The sequence below is a fragment of the Myotis yumanensis genome, unplaced genomic scaffold, assembly GCF_028538775.1.
Source record: "Myotis yumanensis isolate MYYU_CA2020_CCGP unplaced genomic scaffold, mMyoYum1.0.hap1 SCAF_6, whole genome shotgun sequence".
NCBI classification, from domain to species: Eukaryota; Metazoa; Chordata; class Mammalia; order Chiroptera; family Vespertilionidae; genus Myotis; species Myotis yumanensis.
Genome location: NW_027223757.1, coordinates 96,699,430 through 96,723,547, shown reverse-complemented (window position 1 = coordinate 96,723,547; position 24,118 = coordinate 96,699,430). Strand labels below are relative to the sequence as shown.

The 24,118-nt window shown below is 49.6% G+C and overlaps 2 protein-coding genes and 1 pseudogene across 2 annotated transcripts; all 3 read left to right on the top strand.

The window, feature by feature from the left end:
- Positions 1-909: 909 nt before the first annotated feature.
- MSH5 (mutS homolog 5) lies at positions 910-21,193 on the top strand. Its single transcript, XM_070418897.1, has 25 exons — positions 910-950; positions 1,266-1,413; positions 1,595-1,718; positions 2,102-2,182; positions 2,348-2,410; positions 3,059-3,180; positions 3,567-3,676; positions 3,942-3,977; positions 4,817-4,899; positions 5,680-5,725; positions 9,109-9,247; positions 9,381-9,443; positions 16,188-16,316; positions 16,562-16,634; positions 16,778-16,887; positions 17,098-17,178; positions 17,418-17,505; positions 17,730-17,919; positions 18,028-18,154; positions 18,549-18,698; positions 19,269-19,346; positions 19,542-19,685; positions 19,892-20,029; positions 20,183-20,256; positions 20,447-21,193. The coding sequence occupies exons 2-25, from the start codon at positions 1,279-1,281 to the stop codon at positions 20,556-20,558; spliced, it is 2,496 nt and encodes an 831-aa protein (XP_070274998.1). The 5' UTR covers positions 910-950; positions 1,266-1,278; the 3' UTR covers positions 20,559-21,193.
- On the top strand, positions 15,146-15,848 carry LOC139012696 (ubiquitin-conjugating enzyme E2 C pseudogene; annotated as a pseudogene).
- SAPCD1 (suppressor APC domain containing 1) lies at positions 20,932-23,903 on the top strand. Its single transcript, XM_070419148.1, is given in 4 exon segments — positions 20,932-20,937; positions 22,152-22,191; positions 22,194-22,269; positions 23,840-23,903. Coding segments are annotated over 4 exon segments (186 nt in total).
- The last annotated feature ends 215 nt before the right edge of the window (positions 23,904-24,118 follow it).

Below are 24,118 nucleotides of genomic sequence, written 5' to 3'. Positions count from 1 at the left end.
ATAATTTAGGCCCTGTAGTGCCCCCGTGGGGTGTTCATACACTGTACCCAGGAAATCGGCAGAGGAGGTTGAGATACGAGTCTCACTTCTTTCTTTTTTTAAAATATTTTTTATTGATTTCAGAGAGGAAGGGAGATAGAGTTAGAAACATCAATGATGAGAGAGAATCATTGATTGGCTGCCTCCTGCACACACCCCCACTGGGGATCGAGCCTGCAACTTGGTCATGTGCCTTTGACCGGAATCGAACCCGGGACCCTTGAGTCCACAGGCTGACACTCTATCCACTGAGCCAAACCAGCTAGGGCGAGTCTCACTTATTTCTGCTTATTTATTTATAACACATAGCTCTTACTACGTTTGCCAGGCACTGTTCTAAGCTCTTTATAAATAAACCAAGAGGAACAAATATTAACTTAGAGTTGTTGACACAGTTGAATTATTGTTGCTTATCTCCACTCTCCAGAAAAAACAATGCGCCTCTGGCCCTTTAAAGTCGTTCTCCTCCCCCCATTCCCCCCTCCCCCGGCAAAGCCCCCAGAACAGTTTCCTAGGCCAGGACTCGAGCTCGGCTTCCGGCCTCCTCTCAGGCTCCACCCCGCGTTAATCAGATCCCGGAAACCCTGGGGCAGAGGCCCAGGGGCTGAGAGGCGGCCGAGGGCGGGAAGTTTGAACGTCCTGGCACCACCCATTTAAGAACAGGCCAATCAGCATCCAGCCTTCTTAGGGACGGCGCCCCCCTCCCCCTCCCGTCCTGCTGGCGCTCTAGTCAGGATCCGGGTCTCTCCGACCAATAGCGATTGAGGGGGTGGGGTCTCTGCGCGCGCACCCGTCCTGGCGTCCGCGAGCTCCTCCTGCAGGCTTGTGGTTGGTAGTGGCTCGGTCTCGCGCACGTCGAGGTCCCGGGGACAGAAAAGGCGGGAAAACTCCGCAAGTTGTCCGCCTGTGGGGTAGGAAGCCTAGAGCGCGGCCCGGCCTTGGGGCGTGGCTGGCAGGGACGGGAGAGGAGGTTGGCACAGCTCGCCCACGCGGCCCGCATACCTTCTCCATCCCAGTGCCACCTTGGCGTGACAGGAATGTGGGGGGCGGGGGTTCCACAGACTGTCCGTCCTTTAAATACTGAGAGGTCGCCCCTCGAAATGCCCCAGATGACGGAAATAAACGTGACCTCTCCTCGCCTCAGCCCTCCCAGACTGCCCTGTGCATTTGCGCCCGCCTCGCGGTGAGCGCTCGCTCCTGAACCGCCTTCATTTTCCGCAGCGCAGAGCCTCCCTGCCCATGGCCTCGGTGGGAGCGACCGCCGGCGGGACGCGGCAGGGACCGGGAGCCGGGGCGGCCGCGGCCAGCTTCCCCAGCCCGGCCCCGGTGCCGGGCCCCGCGGGGGCGGAGGACGACGCGGAGGAGCCGGCGGAGGTCTCCGGGGCGGCGAGGCCGGGGAGGGCGCGAGTTGCCGGGACGTCCGGGCGTTGGAAGAAAGGGGCGGGGAGGGGGCGGCCGCTCCCCCGCTGGCGGCTTCACAGGCGCCCAGGGTGCGGACCCTCAGAGCTGAGGAAACGGTGACGGTGACGGAGGCCTGCTTCCCGTGTCCGCGCAGACGCACCTGTGCGTGCTGTGGAGCGCCGGCTGCCTGGGCCTGGCCTACTACGACACCGGCGACTCGGCCGTGCACTTCATGCCCGACGCCCCGGACCGCGACAGCCTGCAGCTCCTGCAGAGAGGTGGGCGGGCCGCCGTGCTCCCGGCCTTGGTCGGGGCGATCCGTTGACGTCCGGAGGACGGTCTGTCGCTTTTAAGACTCCATTTCATGATTCAGCAGATATTTATGAGGTGTCTGCAAGGTGCCAGGTGCGGGGATACAGTCCTGGCAAACCAGTCACGCCTGCCCTCTGGGGTTCCTACTCCAGGGCTCCCCCCACCCCACCTCACCGTCTGCTACCCCGACCTTCCTAGCTCTCATGCCTGACTCCCGACGAGGCTCCCAGCTGGTGGGCTCTCCCTGCTCTTAGAGGAAATGCGCTTCTGAGGTGGGGAGGGAGACAGCAAGGAGAGGAATTAGGAAATGCAGATCCTGTCACTCATTTGGTCTGCGTTTCCTTCCAAGTCCTGGATGAAATCAGCCCCCGGTCTGTTGTTACCAGTGCCAAACAGGATGAGAACATGACCCGGTTTCTGGGGAAGCTTGGTAAGGACTGGGTGAGGCTGAGAAGGAAAACGAGGAAGGACTGAAGTGTGGGATATTACAGGAGATGAAAGGGTCTCGGAGGGAGGTAGAGTCAGGGTGAGAGAAGGGAGAGGCAGAAAGACTGAAATGTACAGGCTAACGGCCCTTTCTTTGCCTCCCTCACAGCCTCGCAGGAACACGGAGAGCCTAAGAGACCTGAAATCGTATTTCTGCCAAGTGTGGATTTTGGTATCTCCTTTTGCGTTGCTCATTTCCGCATCCCAGTTTCCCAACCCTTTCTCCTAATTCCACCCCATCGTCAGAGGTCTCTCCTCGGCCCTATCTCACCTGAACCGTTGTGTCCTCCAAGCGCCAGGACCAGTCTCCTCAGGATCTCTCCTGCTCCCCACCCTTCAATAACCTGCACCTGCTATGAAACCTCCGCTTCGGTGTGTCTATGCGGGCCGCCCCTGAGAAGAGAGTGGTGACACTATTTGGAATTGGAATTCTCCCCCCTTTAAGCCAAAGCTTTTGTTCGGGTGGGAGGGAAACTACTTGCCTCGATGTCCTTGATGATCCCTAAGGCACGTCCATAACCTTCCCTGATTTGCAAAAAAGACGGAATGTTCTCTCCTAATTAGATGTTAACACATTAGTCTTATACGATCTTTTTCACCAAAAAACCCCAATTCCAGACAGATTTCTTAGGCTGTGATCTCAAGCCAAACATCTTTATATTTTATATATAGAGATAATTAGACCAAGGATCTAAAAATTTGTTTCAGTTTTCCGTTAACTGCCTGTGTAAACTTGGCAAATCAGATCATCTGTCTTCTATTTTCTTTCTTAAAATAGAGTGAAAAATTGGATCACAAGACCTTTCTCTTTCCAAAATAGGTCTGGAGATAAGCAAACAGCGCCTCCTTTCTGGAAACTACTCTTTTATCCCAGACTCCATGACCACCACTGAGAAAATTCTCTACCTCTCCTCCATAATTCCCTTTGACTGCCTTCTCATGGTGAGAGGGGCCCTGGGAAGTCAGGGCTGGGATGCCACAGGTTGGAGAAAGGCAAAAGCACCCCAGTCCTTGGGTTGAGTCCTGGGAGTTTCTAGCCCAGCCCTGGAAAATAATAGCTTCCCCTGGTATTATCCAGCCTTCAAGACATTGGGATTTACCCCAGCTCCACCCTTTTTAAAAAAAAAGTTTTTAATTGATTTCAGAGAAAGGGAGAGAGATAGAGAATCATTGATCAGCTGCCTCATGCCCCCCACTGGGGGTCCAGCCCAACCTAGGCATGTGCCCTGACCAGGAATCTCACCAGTGATCTCCTGGGTCATGGGTCACTGCTCAACCACTGAGCCACACCGGTCGGGCCCTCAGCTCCACTCTTGATCCTCTCTCAGGTCCGAGCACTTGGAGGGCTGCTCAAGTTCCTGGGTCGAAGAAGAATCGGGGTTGAACTGGAAGACTATAACATCAGCGTTCCCATCCTGGGCTTTAAGAAATTTGTGCTGTAGGTGATTTACCCTAACCTCAGCTAAAGTAAGATGGGAAGTCTGAATAGTAACAGGGTGGAGTGGGAGGTAGTGATGCAGGGGTGGGCAGTGTCCTATCAGGTAAAGTGCTCTAGGACACACTGGAGCACCTGAGGGGATGTGTAGCTTGGGAGACAAGCCTGAGACAGTATTCTGGAAGGTGGGGCAAAGGGGATGAAACTGAGAAAAGAACTCCGACCTCATACCCCAGCACCTTCTCTTCTGCTTATTTTTTGCCCTCAGGACCCATCTAGTGAGCATAGATCAAGATACTTACAGGTAAGGAGATGGAGGCAGGCTGTCATCTCTGGGAAGGGAGAAGGATTAAGCTTAATGCTCTAATAATCCTAATGAGGCTCCAGTTTTTTTAATCCTGGGGCTATTAGGATAAACCTCCGTGAAGGAAGAAGAAGTGGGAATTAGTGGGAGAGAAGAAGAAAAGCATGAAGGTGTCACTCTTCTTTTCTGAAGAGAGAAACTGAGGCAGAGAGAAGTGAAGCACAAAACTTACATCAAGACTTGATCTCAGCCGAGACCGGTTTGGCTCAGTGGATAGAGCGTCGGCCTGCGGACTCAAGGGTCCCGGGTTCGATTCCGGTTGGGGGCATGTGCCTGGGTTGTGGGCACATCCCCAGTAGGAGATGTGCGGGAGGCAGCTGATCGATGTTTCTCTCTCATCGATGTTTCTAACTCTCTATCCCTCTCTCTTCCTCTCTGTAGAAAATCAATGGAATATATTAAAAAAAAAAAAAAAAAAAAAAGACTTGATCTCAGCAGGATGTTCTCAACCCCTTCTATTTTCTCAATTCCCTTTAAAAATCCAGCTCTAGCTAGTTTGGCTCAGTGGATAGAACGTTGGCCCGAGGACCAAAGGGTCCCGGGTTTAATTCCAGTCAAGGGTTCAATTCCAGTCAAGGGCGTGTACCTCCGTTGCAGGCTCCTCCCTAGCCTGGGCCCTGGTTGGGGCACGTGCAGGAGGCAACCAATGGATGTGTTTCTCTCACATCAATATTTTTTTGTCTTTCCACTCTCTGAAAATCAATGGAAAAATATACTTGGGTGAGGATTAAAAAAAAAAAATCCAAGTTACCCAGAACTCCCCCATTTCTCCCTGACAGTGTTCTGCAGATATTTAAGAGTGAGTCTCACCCCTCAGTGTACAAAGTGGCCAGTGGACTGAAGGAGGGGCTCAGCCTCTTTGGTATGTGTGCCCCATCCCTCATCCCACACTACAAAAGCCTTCCAGAAAAGCAGCTTCCTCCAAAGATGTGTCCCAGGCCCTCTCTTCCCACTTCATTCCCATTTTCAGATGCCTCTTGTACTCCAATCCAACTTTCTTACCCTTTTTGTACCTTTCCTGAACTTGGGCACCTCGCCTTACCCTGTAGTTACCCAGTGTCATTAGCATATCTCTTACTTTACCAATTCCATGTTTATTCCTTAGGTTTGTATGAATGTCTGTACTAGCTTTGTACCTGTCTGGGGACTTGGGAGGCCCTTTGTATAGAGGAGAGTTAGAACTATGAAACTGCCCATATTTGATTTGCATTGAGTCTTTGTCAGTTGTTTCTTTGTATAGAAGAGAGTTAGTAAGTATGAAACTTCCCATATTTGATTTGCATTGAATATCAGTTGTTTCTGACTTTAGGGTGTACTGGGGACATTGCCCCAAGTATCCACCTGGTTTCACTATGCATATGTCAGTGGGTTGTGTCTAATGTTTACATATATGTATTTGGCTCTTTGTGAGTCTAGCTGTGCTTGCTCTGCCTATTTTTTTTTTGGCTGAGTGTTCCTTCTCCTAAGCCCATGTAAGGTAATACTGGCTCAGACTTGTGGCCAGCTGCTGACTTTGGCTGCCTTTGTGTCCTGTATCTGGGAAATACCCCCCAGGCCAGCCTGCCCCAACACTGGAATCTCTGATCCCATGTCTCAGCTTAGACAGCCACATATTCCTTTCCCTGCCCCCTCACCTCCACAGGAATTCTCAACAGATGCCGCTGTAAGTGGGGAGAGAAGCTGCTCAGGTGAGTGGGACTCATACTCGTGCTATAAGCTAATGCATGCAATCTTCAAACATACACACCACTCCATGTAGTAGTAATAAAAACAACCGCCCTTTCCGTAATGCTGACTAAATGCATTTAATCCTTGTAACAATCCCACGTGGTAGCTAGTATCATCCTCATTTTACATTGTCAGCACAGATAAACATATATACTCATTGATGATACTCTGACTTGGACACATACAAGCAGCAGAAACACAATCACAAAACCCTAATGTATATATTGGTAATAGCTTTAATTATGAAAACCACACTTCAATTTGAGTTGTTCTCTGATAACTCTCAAATTTGTGTGTCTAGTTCAGAGCTCCATATGTAGAATGCTAATTACATATCATTGCTACCTGCAATTTCCCCAGGCAGCTCAAACTCAGAGCATCCAAACTGACACCCACTGCACCTGTTCCTCTTCCTGCATTCCCAATTCTGGGTGATAGCACTGCTGGCAGTACAGCTTCTCAAGCTCTGACTCCTGGATTGATGCTTCTCCCTCACCCTCCATATTCAATCATTCACTAGGGCCTGTTGTTTCTAGCCTCCAATGTCTCAGCCATTCCTTTCTCCCTCTTTCCACTGCTCTAATTCTGGCTATCATTTCTAACTGGGAGCACTGCATGTGCCTCCAAATTGGTCTCTCTGCCTCTACTCTCTTATTTTTCCTAGTCTATCTCTTATTCTAAAATACTGGTTAATCCAAAACAGAGATCTGAGCATGTCACTCCACTTTTCTAAAAACCTTAGGTAGAAACAAAAGAACAAACCTCAGGAGGCTTCCCGATTACCTGCAGGATGAAGACTAGCGTCTTTAGCAGTATGATGTTCAGGACTCCTCCCGTTCACCCCAAGTTTCATTAATAGGCTTACCTTCCTATCACCCTCCTAAATCCTTTCTTCCTGGATTCATCCTCTATTCCAGTCATTTAGGGCCTCTGGCCATCATGGAAATACATCATGCCTGTGTTTATACTGTTCCTCTGGAAAGTCCCTGTTCTCCACTTGTCAGATTCTTACTTCAAGGTGCAGCCCAACTGTCACCTTTTTCGTGAAGCTTTCATAGGCCCTTTGTAAGGAGACCAACATTCACCTTCCTGTGTGCTCACGTAGTGCTTGTGTATATTTTCTAGTTGCACTATGGAATTAGTCATCTGTGAATTTGCTGGCCCTCATAGCTGTGAACTCTGCAGTGGCCATTCCTGTTACCTCAGTGCCTGCCACATGGCCTTGCACTCAGTAGCACTCAGTGAGTGAGCACAATACATAGATGTTAGCATACAGGTGGCATCATCTCTAAAAACTCAGCAGAACCCTTTGCTAGCCTACAGGTGCACAATCTTTTCCCCACCTCACCCGCCCTGCAATGTGTGTCTTTTGGATGTTAATTTAGGATAATTTCCAGATAATTGGAGGATGATATAATTGCCACACATTCTCCAGTGCTTCAGGAATAGATCTCTAATCTCAACCAGGGACAAGAAGGAAAGAATTCTCCATGGAGAAGAAAACTGAATTAAAGCTGGGAAGGAATGCAGATTACCCAGATAGGACTCCCCAGGGCATGGAATCATGACCCGAATGATGAACTAAGGGCCCAGCTGACCTAAAGTCGGACAGGACACCAAGAAATTAAGTGAATGTCAAATATGCTCTAAAAAGCACTGTCTTAGTACTCCAGAGACCTGAGTTTGAGTCCCAGCTTTACTTCTTACTAGCAGTATGAATTTGGATAAGTTGCTTCTGCTGTAAGGGCCTCATTTCTTCAGCTGTAAAATGAGGAAGCTTGGCTTGGATGAAGTCTCTCCTGGCACAAGCAATAAAAACCTATGTTTTACATGAAAGTTAGCTTGGTGAAGCTCATGTGCTCTCCAAGGTAGGGACAGAGTCATAAACTGGCCTACACTGCCCTGGGTGGAGCAGCCTTTTGTGGCCAAGGAACAGAGGTACCTAAACCCACCCTCGAATCCAACTGAGTCCTCCACTTTATTCTAACCTGGGGTGTTCTAACCAGGGTAACTGGCATAGGCTACAGTATGAGATACACATCCTCAGACCCAAGTGTCTCCACATGTTATCTCATATAAAACTAGAGACCTAATGCATGAAATTCATGCAAGAGTAGGCCTTCCTTCCCCCGGCTGCCGGCACCAGCTTCCCTCTGGCACCCGGGACCCGGGCTTCCCTCGCAGTCCTGGCTTTGTCTGGAAGGTCGTCTAGTCTAATTAGCATATTACACTTTTATTATAGACTAGAGGCCCAGTGCACAAAATTCGTGCATGGGTAGGGTCCCTAGTGGCTGCCAGCTGCCAGCCGGGGCCTCTCTTCGCACCCGCCTTGGCCTGGCACTGCCCGCTCACCTGCTTCCCCATCCCGCCACAGTCCTGCCTTTGTCAGGACCCATCAGGCTGGTAGCACCTCCACTGCCACCCGCTGCCAGCGCCACGTTGCTGACGCCTGCCATGTTCTGTGTTGCCCCCTGTTGGTCAGCGCACGTCTAACTCCCAGTTGGTTGAACTCCCACCCGTAGGGACAATTTGCATATTAGCCTTTTATTATATAGGATAATGGCTTGCTCTAATGTAGAAAAGAATCTGTGGGCTCATAGGTCCTTACAGAATCTCACACTCTTTATAGCCATAGGGAGATAGGGACACCCAGAACTGGATAAACGTAAATGAGACATTTATTTCTGTACACTAACTTAATTTAATTAGTAATAAATACCTAATACACAAAAGGTGTAAATATTAATAATAATAAACTTCTGTGTTTCCACCAGTCAATCTAAAAATTAGACAGTGTTATTGAAGCCCCTTAGATGTCCCTCCCCAATCCTTTATTCTCTGTAGAGAAGACCTTTATCGTGAATTGAGGAATTAAATCATTACACATGGGACAATTATATACTTAAACAGGAAGAACAGGAAAAGATGAATGCCTGTGCTATTATACCAGAGACACTTTCACAGCTATGCAAACTCATTCTGACTCATCCTCTCCTACTCAGCCACCAAGAAAGCTAGATTGTTGTCATACAAATGCTTCAACACACCACCCTCCCTCTCAAATATTGACAAGCTCTGTAACATACCCACATGGAATGACACACATGGTCCTATCCATCAAAACTGTGATACATAGACACAGTTTTGCTCATATCCAGAGAGGTTCAGTAGGTGCATGTAAACACCCCTGCATAGATAGAACACTGTACTTGCCAGTACAGATACATATTGCCACAATCCACAATCGTCAGGGACCTGCAAACACATTTTCACAAATTGAGATCACGACAATGATGAGAACAGATGTAATTTCAGGTCTCCTCACCCCAAACTTCACTTCCAGGCTGTGGTTCACACGTCCAACTCATGACCTGGGGGAACTAAATTCTCGTCTGGATGTCATCCAGTTTTTCCTGCTACCCCAGAATCTGGACATGGCTCAGATGCTGCATCGGTTGCTGGGTCACATCAAGAACGTGCCTGTGAGCCCAGGGTTGGGGGCAGGGAGGTGGGGAGGTTGAGGGCCGATCCAGGACATTGCACTTCCTGAAGGGCATTCGGGTGGGAGAGGGCAAACAGTCGTTGTCCCCTGTCTGACTATCCTTATCTGACTAGCTGATTCTGAAACGCATGAAGTTGTCCCACACCAAGGTCAGCGACTGGCAGGTTCTCTACAAGGTAGGACCTACCTTCTTGAATCCTAGAAGTTCAGGTTAAGCCCCTCAGCTTGTGTTCTAGACTCTGTACTGTGGTTATCTTGTCCAACTTTATCCCAACACTATTTTTAAGCTTGTATTGTGGATATTGTCCAAAATATTATTTTTTTGTTTTTAATCTTCACCAGACGTGTGTGTGTGTGTGTGTGTGTGTGTGTGTGTGTACTGATTTTAGAGAAAGGGAAAGTAAGAGAGAAAGGGAGAGAGAAACATTGATCTATGAGAGAAACATCAATTGGTTGCCTCCCATACACACTCCCACAGGGATCCAACCTACAACCTAGGTATGTATCCTGACCCAGAGTCGAACCAGCAACCTTTCAGTACATGAGATAACACTCTAACCAACTGAGCCACACCGGTCAGGGCTGTCCAAAAAAATTAGAGAGAATAATAAAATGAACCCTCATGTATCCACCTTGCAGCTTCAACACTTATTTCATGTATATCTATCTTCTCCCACTTTGCACTTCCTGGATTATTTTGAAGCAATTCCCAGCCATCATATCATTTTATCCATAAATGTTTAAATATAATTTCTAAAAGAAAATTATTTTTAAAAATGAATAACTACACTGGTATGACTTAGTGGTTGGATTGTTGGCCAGCACACAGAAGGGTTGCGAGTTCAATTCCTGGTCAAGGGCACATGCCTGGGTTGCAGGTTTGATTCAAGGCCCCAATTGTGGTGCATGTTGGAAGCAACCTATTGATGTGTCTCTCTCACATCAATGTTTCTCTTTCTCTCTCTCTCTCTTTCTCTCCCCCTCCCTCTCTTCCTTCCTCTCTCTCTAAAATAAATAAAAACATATTTTAAAAATAAAATTTAGAGAGAACCAAGATGGCGGCCTAAGGTATAGACCTGTGCGTGCTGCCTCCAACAACAACATTGAAACTACGGACTATAAGACAAACAGCTATCATTCAGAACCATGGGAAAGCTGGCCCAGTGGAAGTTCTACAACTGGAAGTAAAGAAAGAAGCGCATTGAGACTGAGTAGGATATGCAGAGGCGCCAAGAGCGGAGGTACGGAGTTGCGTGCCAGGCGGGCTGCAACTGGATGCACGGTTTTTTTCAATCAGAACGGGTTACAAACTCTCGAATCCACTGAGCTTGTTTGGGGCGGGATTCTGAGGTCCCAAACCCCTACGGGGAGAGGCGGGATGGCCGTGAAGCAGGTCAGAAAGCGAGGATGGCTCTCTCGCGGAGCTGCGAGCCGGCACTTGGGACCTGGAGTCGCGGAGTTGCAGAGAGGCGAGAGGCGAGAAGCTGCGGAGACACCATTGCTGTTTGCTCTGCCCTGGGGACTCCCTGAGGCTCCGCCCTACTAAAATTACATCCCCGCCCAAGCTGTGCCAGAGGCACAAAAGGAACCACCGGCGCTTTTACAGCATAACCCAACAAACTGAAGATTTCAACTCCTAGCATACATAAGGGAAACACTCAAGAAGCGTTTTTTTATCAATCGGAAGGGGTTACAAACTCTCGAATCCACTGAGCTTGTTTGGGGCGGGATTCTGAGTTCACAGACCCCTACAGGGAGAGGCAGGACAGCCATGCAGCGGGTCGGAAAGCGAGGGTGGCTCTCCCGTGGAGCTGCTCACCGGCACTCGGGACGTGGCGGAGTCCTGAGAGGCAAGAAGCCACGGAGACGCCATTGCTGTCTGCTCCGCCCTGGTGACTCCCTGAGACCCCGCCCTACTCAATTTACATCCCCGCCCAAGCTGTGCCAGAGGCACAAAAGGAACCACCTGCGCTTTTGCAGCATAACCCAACAAACTGCAGATTTCAACTCCTCGCATTCATAAGGGACACACTCAAGAAGCAGACTCAGGTTTGGAGGAAGCCAGAGCCAGACCCGGCTGGGCCGGCAACATGGAACCGCTGTACCAGCAAACGCACAAACAGGTCCACCAGATCCAGTCTCACATGGGACACCGGGAGATGGCAGACAAGCAGTTTGTGCACTTAGTAGAAAACGAAACCCAAGCAAGCATACCAGATATTCAGCCAGCTAGAACGCCTGGAGATTTTGTCCAGCAAGGAGCCTCCCAACAAAAGACAGAATGCCAAACTTCGTGTTGACCAGTTAAAGTATGATGTCCAGCACCTGCAGACGGCTCTCAGAAACTTCCAGCATCGGCGATATGCAAGGGAGCAGCAGGAGAGACAGCAAGAGGAGCTTCTGACTCGAACCTTCACCCCCAACGTGGAATGCGGCGCCCCCTGCGAGGCTGCGGCGCCCCCTGCATGGCTGCGATGGTCCCTCTGAGGCTGAGACTATACCAGTGGGGTTGAGAAGGTCCCTGTGAGGCTGAGACGGCCCCTGTGAGGCTGAGACGGTCCCACTGGGGCTGAAACGGTCCCAGTGGGGCTGAGACGGTCCCTCTGAGGCTGCAATGGCCCCTGGGAAGCTGGTGGAACTGCGCGAGCTCTCTACCCCTCTCCCTTCCTCTCTGTAAAAAATCAATAAAGTATATTAAAAAAATAAATAAAATTTAAAAGGGATTTTCCTAAAAAAAAAAAAAATCAATGGAAAAAATACCTTGAGAGAGGATTACAAAAAATTTTTTAAAGAATAACTACCATTGCCAAAACCGGTTTGGCTCAGTGGATAGAGCATCGGCCTGCGGACTCAGGGGTCCCGGGTTCGATTCCGGTCAAGGGCATGTACCTGGGTTGCTGGCACATCCCCAGTGGAGGGCATGCAGGAAGCAGCTGATCGATGTTTCTCTCTCATCGATGTTTCTGGCTCTCTATCCCTCTCCCTTCCTCTCTGTAAAGGGTCAATAAAATATATATTAAAAAAAAAAAGAATAACTACCATTATCTTACCTAAAATTAACATAATTATTTAATATCACCAACTAATGTCTAAATATCTAATCATCTCTTAAATGTCATGATTTTCAAAATTAGTTTGTTTAATTAGGAACCAAATATGTTCAACATATGGCAATGGGATGATGTCTCTTTAAGTCTCTTTTATGGGTTCCTTCTTCTCTTTCTGTCTCTGTCTTTCTCTGTGTCTCTGTCTCTCCTCTCTGTTCTGTCTCTCTCATTTTCATTCTCCTTACAAGTTATTTGTTGAAGAATCTGAGTCATTTGTCCTATAGCGCTTCCCTTAGCCTGGATTTTGCTGATTATATTCCCTAAGTGGTTTTGACATGTTTCTGTCTCCTAGAATTTCTTTTTTAAAAAATATACATATTTTTTTATTTTTGATTGTTTGGTTAATCCTCACCCAAGAATATTTTTCCTCCATTTATTTTTAGAGAGTGGAAGGGAGGGGGAGCGATAGATAGAAACATCGATCCGCTGCCTCCTGCACTGCCCCCACCAGGGATCGAGCCTGCAACCCCGGGCGTGTGCCTGGACCAGGAATGGAATCAGCGACTTCTTGGTGCATGGGTCAATGTTCAACCACTGAGCAACACTGTCCGGGTCCAAAGTGGTTATTTTAATTCTGTCATTCTTTATTTATTAGCCAGAACGTCTCCTTAAAGAAAACCTTCCTCTCTTCTGCTCTTTGGTTAACCAGTGATACAGTTCATATCACAGAAAGTTGCTTGATTTTTGTCTCTGCCTTTATTTGCCAGCTGTCATCTTAATAAAATAGTTCCCTAATATCCACCCAGGTAGCCAATGAATTTTTTGTTATTGTTATTTTAGTATCATTATGAACTCATAGATTTACACACATGCTTCAGTCCACTGCATTTTTAATCTTTATACGTGCTCAAATTATTCTATCTTTTGCTGATGGGAGCCTTTTTTTTTTTTTTTAAATATATTTTATTGAGTTTTTACAGAGAGGAAGGGAGAGGGATAGAGAGTTAGAAACATCGACCAGCCGCCTCCTGCACATCTCCCACTGGGGATGTGCCCGCAACCCAGGTACATGCCCTTGACCGGAATCGAACCTGGGACCTTTCAGTCCGCAGGCCGACGCTCTATCCACTGAGCCAAACCGGTTTCGGCGATGGGAGCCTCTTGAAGTTGGCTTCTGAGTCCTTTAAACACAGTTCTGGTAGATTTTAAAAAATGTATTTGTATTGATTTCAGAGAGAAGGGGAGAGGGAGAGAGAGATAAAAACATCAGTGATGAGAGAGAATTATTGATTGGCTGCCTCCTGCACACCCCCCTACTGAGGATGGAGCCCAAAACCCGGTATGTGCCCTTGGACTGGAATTGAACCCGGGACCCTTGTGTCCCCAGGTCGATGCTCTATCCACTGAGCCAAACCGGCCAGGGCTGTTAAGATTTTTTTGAGGGGAAAGAAGAGGCAGTTTTTTTGTCCCCACTAGGGATATACAAATTACTGTATTTTAGTCACTTGGAAAAGTTCCACTCTGTGTGGTTATGCCACTATATGGACATACATATTTATGTTCCTTTGTTTCATTTTGGTTTTTTTTTTTAATTATTAGGAATTTCTTTTTAAATTTTAATTTAATTGTAGGATTATGTAAAATATTTACATAGTTCCAAAGTCAAATCTCCCAAAGATATAATCAACTAATTCTAGCTTCTATCTCTGCCCCTCTTGCCACCTATAGATAATCTTTTCTTTTTTAAGATTTTTTAAAATATTTTTTTTTTATTGATTTCAGAGAGGAAGGAAGAGGAAGGCAGAGAAAGAAACATCAGTGATGAGAGAGAATTATTGATCGGGTACCTCCTGCATGCCTCATACTGGGGATCGAGACCAACCTGGGGAAATGCCCTGACCAGGAATCATACCGTGACCTCCTGGTTCATAGGTCAATGCTCCAGCTGGGCAATAATCTTTTCTTTTTAAAAATGTCTTGCCCTGGCCGGGTAGCTCAGTTGGTTAGTGTTGTCCTGATATACCAAGGTTAAGAGTTTGATCCCTGGTCAGGGCACATACAAGAATCAACCAATGAGTCCTAACCGCTTTGGCTCAGTGGATAGAGCGTCGATCTGCGGACTGAAGGGTCCCAGGTTCGATTCTGGTCAAGGGCATGTACCTTGGTTGCAGGCACATCCCCAGTAGGGAGTGTGCAGGAGGCAGCTGATCGATGTTTCTCTCTCATCGATGTTTCTAACTCTCTATCCCTCTCCCTTCCTCTCTGTAAAAAATCAATAAAATATATTAAAAAAAAAAAAAGAATCAACCAATGAATGCATAAGTGGGAAGAACAAATCATCGATGTTTCTCTCTCTCTCTCTCTCTCTCTCTCCCTCCCTCTCTCTCAAAAATAAATAAAAATTCCATGGACACAGTGAAGTGCAGTGAAGGCCTGGAGAGGAGGCGGAAGTGGAGTGGAGGTGGCCATTGGGGAGTCAAAGGGGGACATCTGTAATATTTTCAACAATAAAGACACAGTCCTGGCCAGTGTACTCAGCGGTTAGAGTGTTGGCCTGCAAACCAAAGGGTTGCAGTTTCGATTCCCTATTAAGGGCATGTACCTGGGTTGCAGATTCCGTCCCATACCTGGTCGTGGTGCCGGAGGCAACCAATCGATGTGTCTCTCTCATATCAATGTTTGTCTCTCCCCCCCCCCCCCCCCACATCCACTCTCTCTAAAAAACAATGGAAAAAAATGTCCTTGGTGAGAATTAACTAACTAAATAAATAAGTATATTTAAAAATAAATAAATAGGCAGTTACTGTCGTGTCCCCCGAGTTCGCGTCGCCGTCAGCGCTGCCCGGATGGCCTCCCAAAACCACGACCCAGCCGCCGCCAGCGTCGCCGCAGCTCGTAAAGGAGCCGAGCGAAGCGGGGGCGCCGCCCGGGGGCCGGTGGGCAAGAGGTTACAGCAGGAGCTGATGACCCTCATGACGTCTGGCGACAAAGGGATTTCTGCCTTCCCTGAGTCAGACAATCTCTTCAAATGGGTGGGGACCATCCATGGAGCAGCTGGCACAGTATATGAAGACTTGAGGTATAAACTCTCCCTAGAGTTCCCCAGTGGCTACCCGTACAACGCGCCCACGGTGAAATTCCTCACGCCCTGCAACCACCCCAACGTAGACACCCAGGGTAACATCTGCCTGGACATCCTAAAGGACAAGTGGTCTGCCCTGTATGACGTCAGGATCATCCTGCTCTCCATCCAGAGCTTGCTAGGAGAACCCAACATCGACAGCCCGTTGAGCACACATGCTGCAGAGCTCTGGAAAAACCCCACAGCCTTCAAGAAGTACCTACAGGAAAACTACGCAAAGCAGGTCTCCAGCCAAGAGCCCTGACCTGGGCTGTCCAGCCTGTCTCCTTGTGCCATCTTTTTACTTTTTCCTTGGATGGTCTGTCCTTGCCTTGATTTCTGTTTAGGACTCTATCTTCAGCTGTGGTGTCATATTTGTTTTGTGTCTGTTTTTTAAATTAAGTCTCTGGTTGAGCCCCTGTGATGAATATATTAAATAAATACATTTTGAATTTTGAAATAAATAAATAAATAAATAAATAAATAAAATAAATAAAAATAAAACAAATTATCTTCTCCTCTAGGCTGTAAGCTCATGTGGACAGGGACCATATTTTGGTTGTCTTTTTCCCTCAGTGTTTAGTGCAGTGCCTGGCACATTTCCTCCCTCATTATTTCATTTTGCCTTTGAGATCGCTCTGTCTTTGTTATTGTGTTTTTCCTTGTTGATCTTTGTTCTCAGTCCATCCTTGTCCCCTCTCCTCAGCCAGGGCTGGCTGAGGGCCACCATCCTCTGTCCATTTTTCCTACAGACTGTGTACAGTGCCCTGGGCCTGAGGGATGCCTGTCGCTCCCTGCCCCAGTCCATCCAGCTCTTCCGGGACATTGCCCAAGAGTTCTCTGATGACTTGCACCACATCGCCAGCCTCATTGGCAAAGTGGTGAGTAGAAGGGAACTAGAGGCAGGAGATACACTGTGGAAGATGGGGAAGTCTGGGAGACAGTGAGGTCAGCTGAATGACCAACAAGTGGAATGGTGAAAGGAGGTGGCAGAACATCGGAAATGTGCTTGGAGGGCTAGGGTTAAATCAGGGACTGCAGGGCAAATTGGAGCCCAGCTAGAGGTGAGCAACAAGACAGAGAGATGGTGCTGACCGATAAGCAACTGGACTTCTTGCCTCCTCAGGTGGACTTTGAGGGCAGTCTTGCTGCAAATCGCTTCACTGTCCTCCCCAACATAGATCCTGAAATTGATGAGAGTGAGTATTGGGTGGGGATCGGCCTGTGAGCCCTGAAACACAAGCCTGCACAGTGATGAGGTGGCATCCTTGGTACTCGACCACTACAACTGGGAATAATCACGGCAACCAGGGCAGGAACCTTACTCTCGATATCCTCCTAGAAAAACGAAGGCTGGCGGGACTTCCCAGTTTCCTCACTGAGGTCGCTCGGAAGGAGCTGGAGAATCTGGACTGCCGCATTCCTTCATGCAGCGTCATCTACATCCCTCTGGTGAGTGCAGGAGGCTGGGTGTGACCTCTGGGGGCTTTTGGAGGTAGTAGGCGTATGGAGGACACATTGGTAGATAAAAAAACTTCTGGAGAAGTTTGAAGAACATGAACACCTTGTGGTGGCTCTAGCCCCTGAGGGAAGCACGGGATCTGGGGAGAGAAAGTGCCCAGGACATCACGCTCTGCTTTATCTCCTCTTTATGCTCTCCAGATCGGCTTCCTTCTTTCTATTCCTCGCCTGCCTTCCATGGTGGAGGCCAGTGACTTTGAGATCGAGGGACTGGACTTCATGGTAAGACCCTTGACCTCTGTAGGGAGGTGATAAGGAAAATGAATCAGCAGCTGTCCGGAGGCCTAGCCCTATCAGCACTGCCCAATATGGGACCTCTCTTCTGTAGTTTTACTTTGACCTTTATTAGCTCTGAGATGAAGGAGAAAGGAGTCGGGTGGGGGCCTGCAGACAGGGTTATAAATGTGGGAGGGGATGAGGACCAAGAGATGCAGAGCCACAGCTTGAACCCTGTGACCCAGTTCCTCTCAGAGGAGAAGCTGCACTATCGCAGTGCTCGAACCAAGGAGCTGGACGCATTGCTGGGGGACCTGCACTGCGACATCCGTGGTGAGGAGAAGCCAAAGGCTGGGAGTGGGCGGATTCGAGATGACTCCAACAGGCTCCTTTTCTCCCTGCTCTCGCTCTTCACTCTGACTCTCCATCTTCTCTGAACGCCTCTGGGCGTCTCACACGGTATCTGCAAGCCTGTCTCCAGGTCCCTCTGCTGGCTTGTCTCTCCTTCATTCCCCCCGCCCCAGCTGACCCCCAGCTCCTCCCTCACCTACCATCAGACCAGGAGACCCTGCTGATGTACCAGCTGCAGTGCCAGGTGCTGGCTCGGGCGGCTGTCTTGACCCGGGTGTTGGACCTTGCTTCCCGCCTGGACGTCCTGCTGGCTCTTGCCAGTGCTGCCCGGGACTATGGCTACTCAAGGCCCCGCTACTCTCCCCGGCTCTTTGGGGTACGAATCCAGAATGGCAGGTGAGAACAGAAGGGGGTGGAGGCATAGACACGAGGGGCCTAAAAGGCCCATATTCTGGGGGTCCACCCATCTGGGCGATGTGTGAGGTACCTCTCCACCCACTGCAGACATCCTCTGATGGAACTCTGTGCCCGAACCTTTGTGCCCAACTCCGCAGAATGTGGTGGGGACAAAGGGAGGGTCAGAGTCATCACTGGACCCAACTCTTCAGGGAAGAGCATATACCTCAAACAGGTAGGAGACTCCTACATACTGGCCTCTGGTATCTTCATCTCCTCCCCCACCTGCTAGCCAACCCCGGTCCCTGCAGCTCTTCTGCTGTGTTCTGACCCTGCCTGTCATGCAGACACTATAACCCACACCCTGTTCCTCACTTTCACTTGAGGGAGAGCCATGCCCTAATAGAGCTTTCCATGGCCTCAGTTCCCTTCCCTTACCTCTGAATAGGGCCATGCCACTCCCCAGTGTGCCTCTGCCCATTCCCTGTCCCTCTCTACTGAGTGGAAGGGGCTACGGTCATCTATTAAACTATGTGCCTCTCTCCTTGATCTATCATTCACCCCTCAGTAGCCTCACCTTCACCTCAGCCATCCCACCAGGCCCAGACTCTGTCCCCTTCCCTGCTTAGGTGGGCTTGATCACATTCATGGCCTTGGTGGGCAGCTTTGTGCCAGCAGAGGAAGCCGAAATCGGGGCAGTAGACGCCATCTTCACCCGTATTCATAGCTGCGAATCCATTTCCCTTGGCCTCTCCACTTTCATGATCGACCTCAACCAGGTCAAAGGGAGTAAAGAGAGGTGGGATTGGGATGGGGGGAAATGGGGAAGGAACTCTACCCCTGAAAAATGATCAGGAAAAACATTCCCTCTGCTGCCTGCCCTCTACACTAGGGAACCTCTTTTTTTTTGGGGGGGGGGCGGTGTTAATCCGCACCCAAGGATATTTTTTCCATTGATTTTTAGAATAGAAGGGAGGGAGCACGGGGGAGAGAAATAGAGAAACATGACACATGAACTGGTTGCCTTCCACATGTGCCCCGACCAGGGATGGGATTGAACCTGCAACCCAGGTACATGCCCTTGACCAGGAATCGAACCCGTGACCCTTCAATGGGAGGGCCAATGCTTTAACCACTGAGCAACACTGGCCAGAGCTAGGGAGCCTCTTTTGAATCCTGGCTTTGTATGTGGCATTGTTGGCCATGAAAGGGTGAACAAAGCATGCACCTCACCATTAAAGACTTCCCCATCCATTGGAGTGGACACAAGCAGCTTTATTCATGGCAGACTGTGGTCAGCGTTACAGGCCTCAGATGCTAATGCAACTCTCTGTCCACCTGGTACCCAGCAGGTGGCAAAAGCAGTGAACAATGCCACCGAGCGGTCTCTGGTCCTTATTGATGAATTTGGAAAGGGAACCAACACGGTGAGGGGAAATCTGATGAGGAACTAAGGAGAAATGGAGGAGGGCAAAGGAGCAGGAGGGGAAGTTGGGCTTCAGGAAAAAGAATAGATGTGGGGGCTGAAAAGAAACAGAAGAGTGCAAGATGGAAAAGGCCAGGGCAGGTGGGGGGACATGGGGCACCCGTGGTTCTGTACCCTTACCCTGTCCTCTGCACAGGTAGATGGGCTCGCACTGCTGGCTGCTGTCCTCCGACACTGGCTGGCTCTCGGACCCACATGCCCCCACATCTTTGTGGCCACCAACTTTCTGAGCCTCGTTCAGCTACCCTTGTTGCCACAGGGGCCCCTTGTGCAGTATTTGGTGAGGGAACTAATCTAGTCCCCTCGGGGTCCCTAAGCCAAGTGTCTCCCAGAGCTGGAGACTGGCTCCTTCCTCAGAACAGGGGCTCCCTGAACACAGGGACCATGTCCCTTCCCTGTCCTCACTCCCCTTAGGGATTGGCTATGGGTTTCAGGGTGGGACGCTGAGTGACAATGACACACTGTCCCCTTTTATTCTTTTTTAAGACCATGGAGACCTGTGAAGATGGGAATGACCTTGTCTTCTTCTATCGGGTTTGCGAAGGTGTGGCCAACGCCAGCCATGCCTCCCACACAGCTGCCCAAGCCAGGCTTCCTGACAAGCTCATAGCTCGTGGCAAGGAGGTGATGAGATCCATGTCAGCCTCATCCATCAGGGCTCCCTTCCACTGTTCCTGCTCCTCTCGGGGCCTGGGTTCCTGGGCCCATGGCATTTCTGACCTTATTTTCTTTTCTTACCCAATTCCCCCACCCCTGCCTCCTCCTTCTTGTTCCTAGGTCTCGGACTTGATCCGCAGTGGTAAGCCCATCAAGCCTCTCAAGGAGCTGCTGAAGGAGAAGCAAATGGAAAAGTGAGTGGGTAGCCCAGGGTCCTGTTCTAGCATCTTCTGCAGCTCTTTCCCCTTCAGGGACTCAGTTTCCCAGTTTCTTTCTGAAATCCCTAAATTTCCAAGGTCCAGGTTTCCTCTGCACAACCTCTCCCCCCTGCTCAGGATCAGTTATCCATCCTCTCATTTGGCTCTCTGTGCTCTCTCCCTTCAGTTGCCAGACATTAGTAGATAAGTTTCTGAAACTGGATTTGGAAGATCCCAACCTGGACCTGGACATTTTCATGCGTCAGGAAGTGCTCCCTGCAGCCACCACCATCCTCTGAGCGTCCTTCGTCGGCCCTCCTCCCCTTCCCACACCGTGGGCTGCCGTGCCCTTTTTGTTTCTTTAGACCCAGAGTTCTCAGTTTCCCCAGAAATCTTGTTTCACATTAGGAATAAAGTTTATTTTGGAGAAAGTTGTTTCCTTAGACCAGCCAGAACAAAGCAAGAGACTAGAAAAGAGATAAAACACCAAGTAGGAGTCCACAGAGGGACCTGCCCTGCCTCAGTAGGGGGGCGGGGGGATAAATGGTGATGGAAGGAGACTTGAATTGGGGTGGTGAACACATACAATACCCAGATGTTGCATGATAGACTTTACACCTGACACCTGCATAATTTTATTAACCAATGTCAGCTCAATTAATTCAATCAAAAATGACAGTGACAGCCCGAACCGGTTTGGCTCAATGGATAGAGCGTCAGCCTACGGACTCAAGGGTCCCAGGTTTGATTCCGGTCAAGGGCATGTACCTTGGTTGTGGGCACATCCCCAGTGGGAGGTGTGCAGGAGGCAGCTGATCGATGTTTCTAACTCTCTATCCCTCTCCCTTCCTCTCTAAAAAATCAATAAAATATATTAAAAAAATAATCGATATTACTTGCCCTAACTGGTTTGGCTCAGTGGATAGAACGTCGGCCTGCGGACTGAAGGGTCCCGGGTTCGATTCCCGTCAAGGGCATGTACCTTGGTTGCGGGCACATCCCCAGTGGGGGGTGTGCAGGAGACCGCTGATCCGATGTTTCTAACTCACTGTCCCTCTCCCTTCCTCTCTGTAAAAAATCAATAAAATGTATTTTTAAAAAAAAATGACAGTGACATTTCTGTGGGAAGACGGGGAATTCTACCCAGGGGGACTTTATGAGAACCGACTTCAGACCCTGCAGAACAGAGGAGCCTAAGGGAGAAGGTCTTTCCCAGCCTCAGACACACAGCAGGAAGAGCTCTGAGGCTGAAAGACTAGGTAGGAGGCTGCAAGGAGCAGGGAGAGAGGGGAGGGGCCAGCCCTGGTCGCCAGTGGGTGTGGCTCCACCCTTCCCACCTCAGAGTCCTGAGGAGCCAGGGTCCTGCCCCTGCTGCAGGCCCCTTCCAGTTCTGCTGGGGACAAGCCACCAAGACCCAGCAGCCTGGCCTAGCTGGTCTGGCTCAGTGGATAGAGCGTCAGTCTGTGGACTGAAGGGTCCCGGGTTCGATTCTGGTCAAGGGCGCATGCCCGGGTTTGATCCCCAGTAGGGGGCATGCAGGAGGCAGCTGATCAATGATTCTCATCACTGATGTTTCTCTCTCTCTCTCCCTTCCTCTCTGAAACCAATAAAAATATATTAAAAAACAAACAAAAACCCAGTGGCCTGAAGCTTCTTCCTCTGGGTGAGTACTAGTCCACCAAGAGGCCCCAGGGGAAGCCCCTCTTCCCAGATCTGCCCTCTACATTTCCACTCAATTTGGGACTCATAAGTCTTCCCCACTGCGTCCCCTTGCCCTGGTGGACCGTCTGGGCTTGATTCAGTGACCAGACAGAACCCAAGCAGGGGCTCCTGGAAAGGCCGTGGCCCAGAGCCCTAATGTGGAGTAAGCCTCTGCTGCTTGCGTTTTCCAGCTGCAGAGGAGGCAGGCTCTGGAGCAGGAACAGTCTGCCCTCTGCAGGGGCTGGAGCTGCGGGAGCACGGCCAGGCCTGGTATGAGGGCCCGCTGAGAGGCACAGCAATAGCAGCTAGGTGCGGGGCCTGTGGTGAGCGGGGGGCAGCCCCAGGTGTGTGGGGAAGGGGACAGGGACCACATGTGGACACAGCCTGACCCTGCCCTGGAAAGGAGACAATGGCCAGAGATGATGAATTAGGAGCAGCATTGCAATGACAGGATGCCACCACCAAGTGTTAGGGTGGCATTCATTGTTGGCACTGGAGGAGGTGGGTCTGCATTCTATTCAGAGGGGTGGACTGGATCACCACTGCATCACCCCAATGGGTCAGGGACGGACAAGGAGGGTTCATAAAGAATAGGGAGGTCAGAAAAAGACGGGAGCCAGAGAGAAAGGTACCTGGGCTCACCTGACACGCCAGCCTGCTCCACCCAGAGAAGCACACTTTGTGAGAACCACTGGGATCGAGCCTGAGCTGCTGGGGCCCATTCCCTATGAATTCATGGAATGATAAGTGGAAAAAAATAAAAAAGACTTCTGTGCTGATAAAAATGTTTCTCTTAATTGAGTGGAAGTGTGGTGTCCCTTTCCCCCAAAGAATAATTACAAAAAACTTTGTGTCCTAAAAATAAAAATAAAAATAAATAGGGAGCCCTGTGCCCTAGCTGGTGTGGCTCAGTGAATAGAGCGTTGGCCTGCGGACCAAAGGATCCAGGGTTCGATTCCAATCAAGGGCAAGTACCTTGGTTGCAGGCTCCTCCCCGGCCTGGGCCCTGGTCGGGGTACATGCAGGAGGCAACCAATCGTGTTTCTCTCACATCGATATTTCTCTCTGTCTTTCCTTCTCTCTTCCACCCTCTCTGAAAATCAATGGAAAAATATCCTCGGGTGAGGATAAAAAAAAAAAAAAATAGGGAGCCCTGGCCAGTGTGGCTCAGTATTTAGAATGTCAACCCATGCACAGAAGGGCCGCAGGTTTGATTCCTGGTCAAGAGCACATACTGGGTTGCAGGTTCGATCCCTAGCCCTGGTCGGGGCACGTGCAGGAGGCAACCAATCGATGTGCCTCTCTCTTACATCAATGTTTCTCTCTCCTCTGTCTCTTTCCCTCTCTCTCCCTTCTTTCTGAAAAAGCAATGGAAAAAATATCCTCGGCTGAGGGTTAACAACAACAACAAAACAACTTTAAAAAAGAATAGGGGCCGTAACCGGTTTGGCTCAGTGGATAGAGCGTCGGCCTGCGGACTGAAAGGTCCCAGGTTCGATTCCGGTCAAGGGCATGTACCTGGGTTGCGGGCACATCCCCAGTGGGGGGTGTGCAGGAGGCAGCTGATTGATGTTTCTCTCTCATCGATGTTTCTAACTCTCTATCCCTCTCCTTTCCTCTGTAAAAAATCAATAAAATATATTAAAAAAAAAAAAGAATAGGGAAAGAGGGTGATGTGCTACTTGAGGGGACGGAGGTACTGGCCTGTTGAAGAGATGGAGTGGAGAGTACTGGGTTTCCCACCTGTCGGGAGGGGTACTGGGATGAGGGACTCCACATGGGAAAGCATGGCCTGTGGTGATAGGAGAGTGGCAGATGGACCTCGAGTTCTCACACTGTCAGCCTGCAGCTCCCCCTATAGAGTTTTCTAACATTCACACTCAGAGCCCGGTAGTCCGCAGTTAGCCCAGAGTCAAAAGGTGAACATCTGTTTGAGACTCTGACTCCGGGAAAGGTGTTTATTGTTTTCAGCTGAGGCTTTTGAGAGGCTGGGGTAGAGAGATTTGGGTCAACACTGGTTTAACAGAGAACATCGAATACCCCCCTGTTCGCCCCACGTCTTTGAACATGCCAGTTCCTGTGCCATCCAGGGCGGGAAGGGAAGGCCAAGGAAGCAGGGCTTGTGGCAGCGGCAGGTAAACGGGAGGGCACAAGGGAG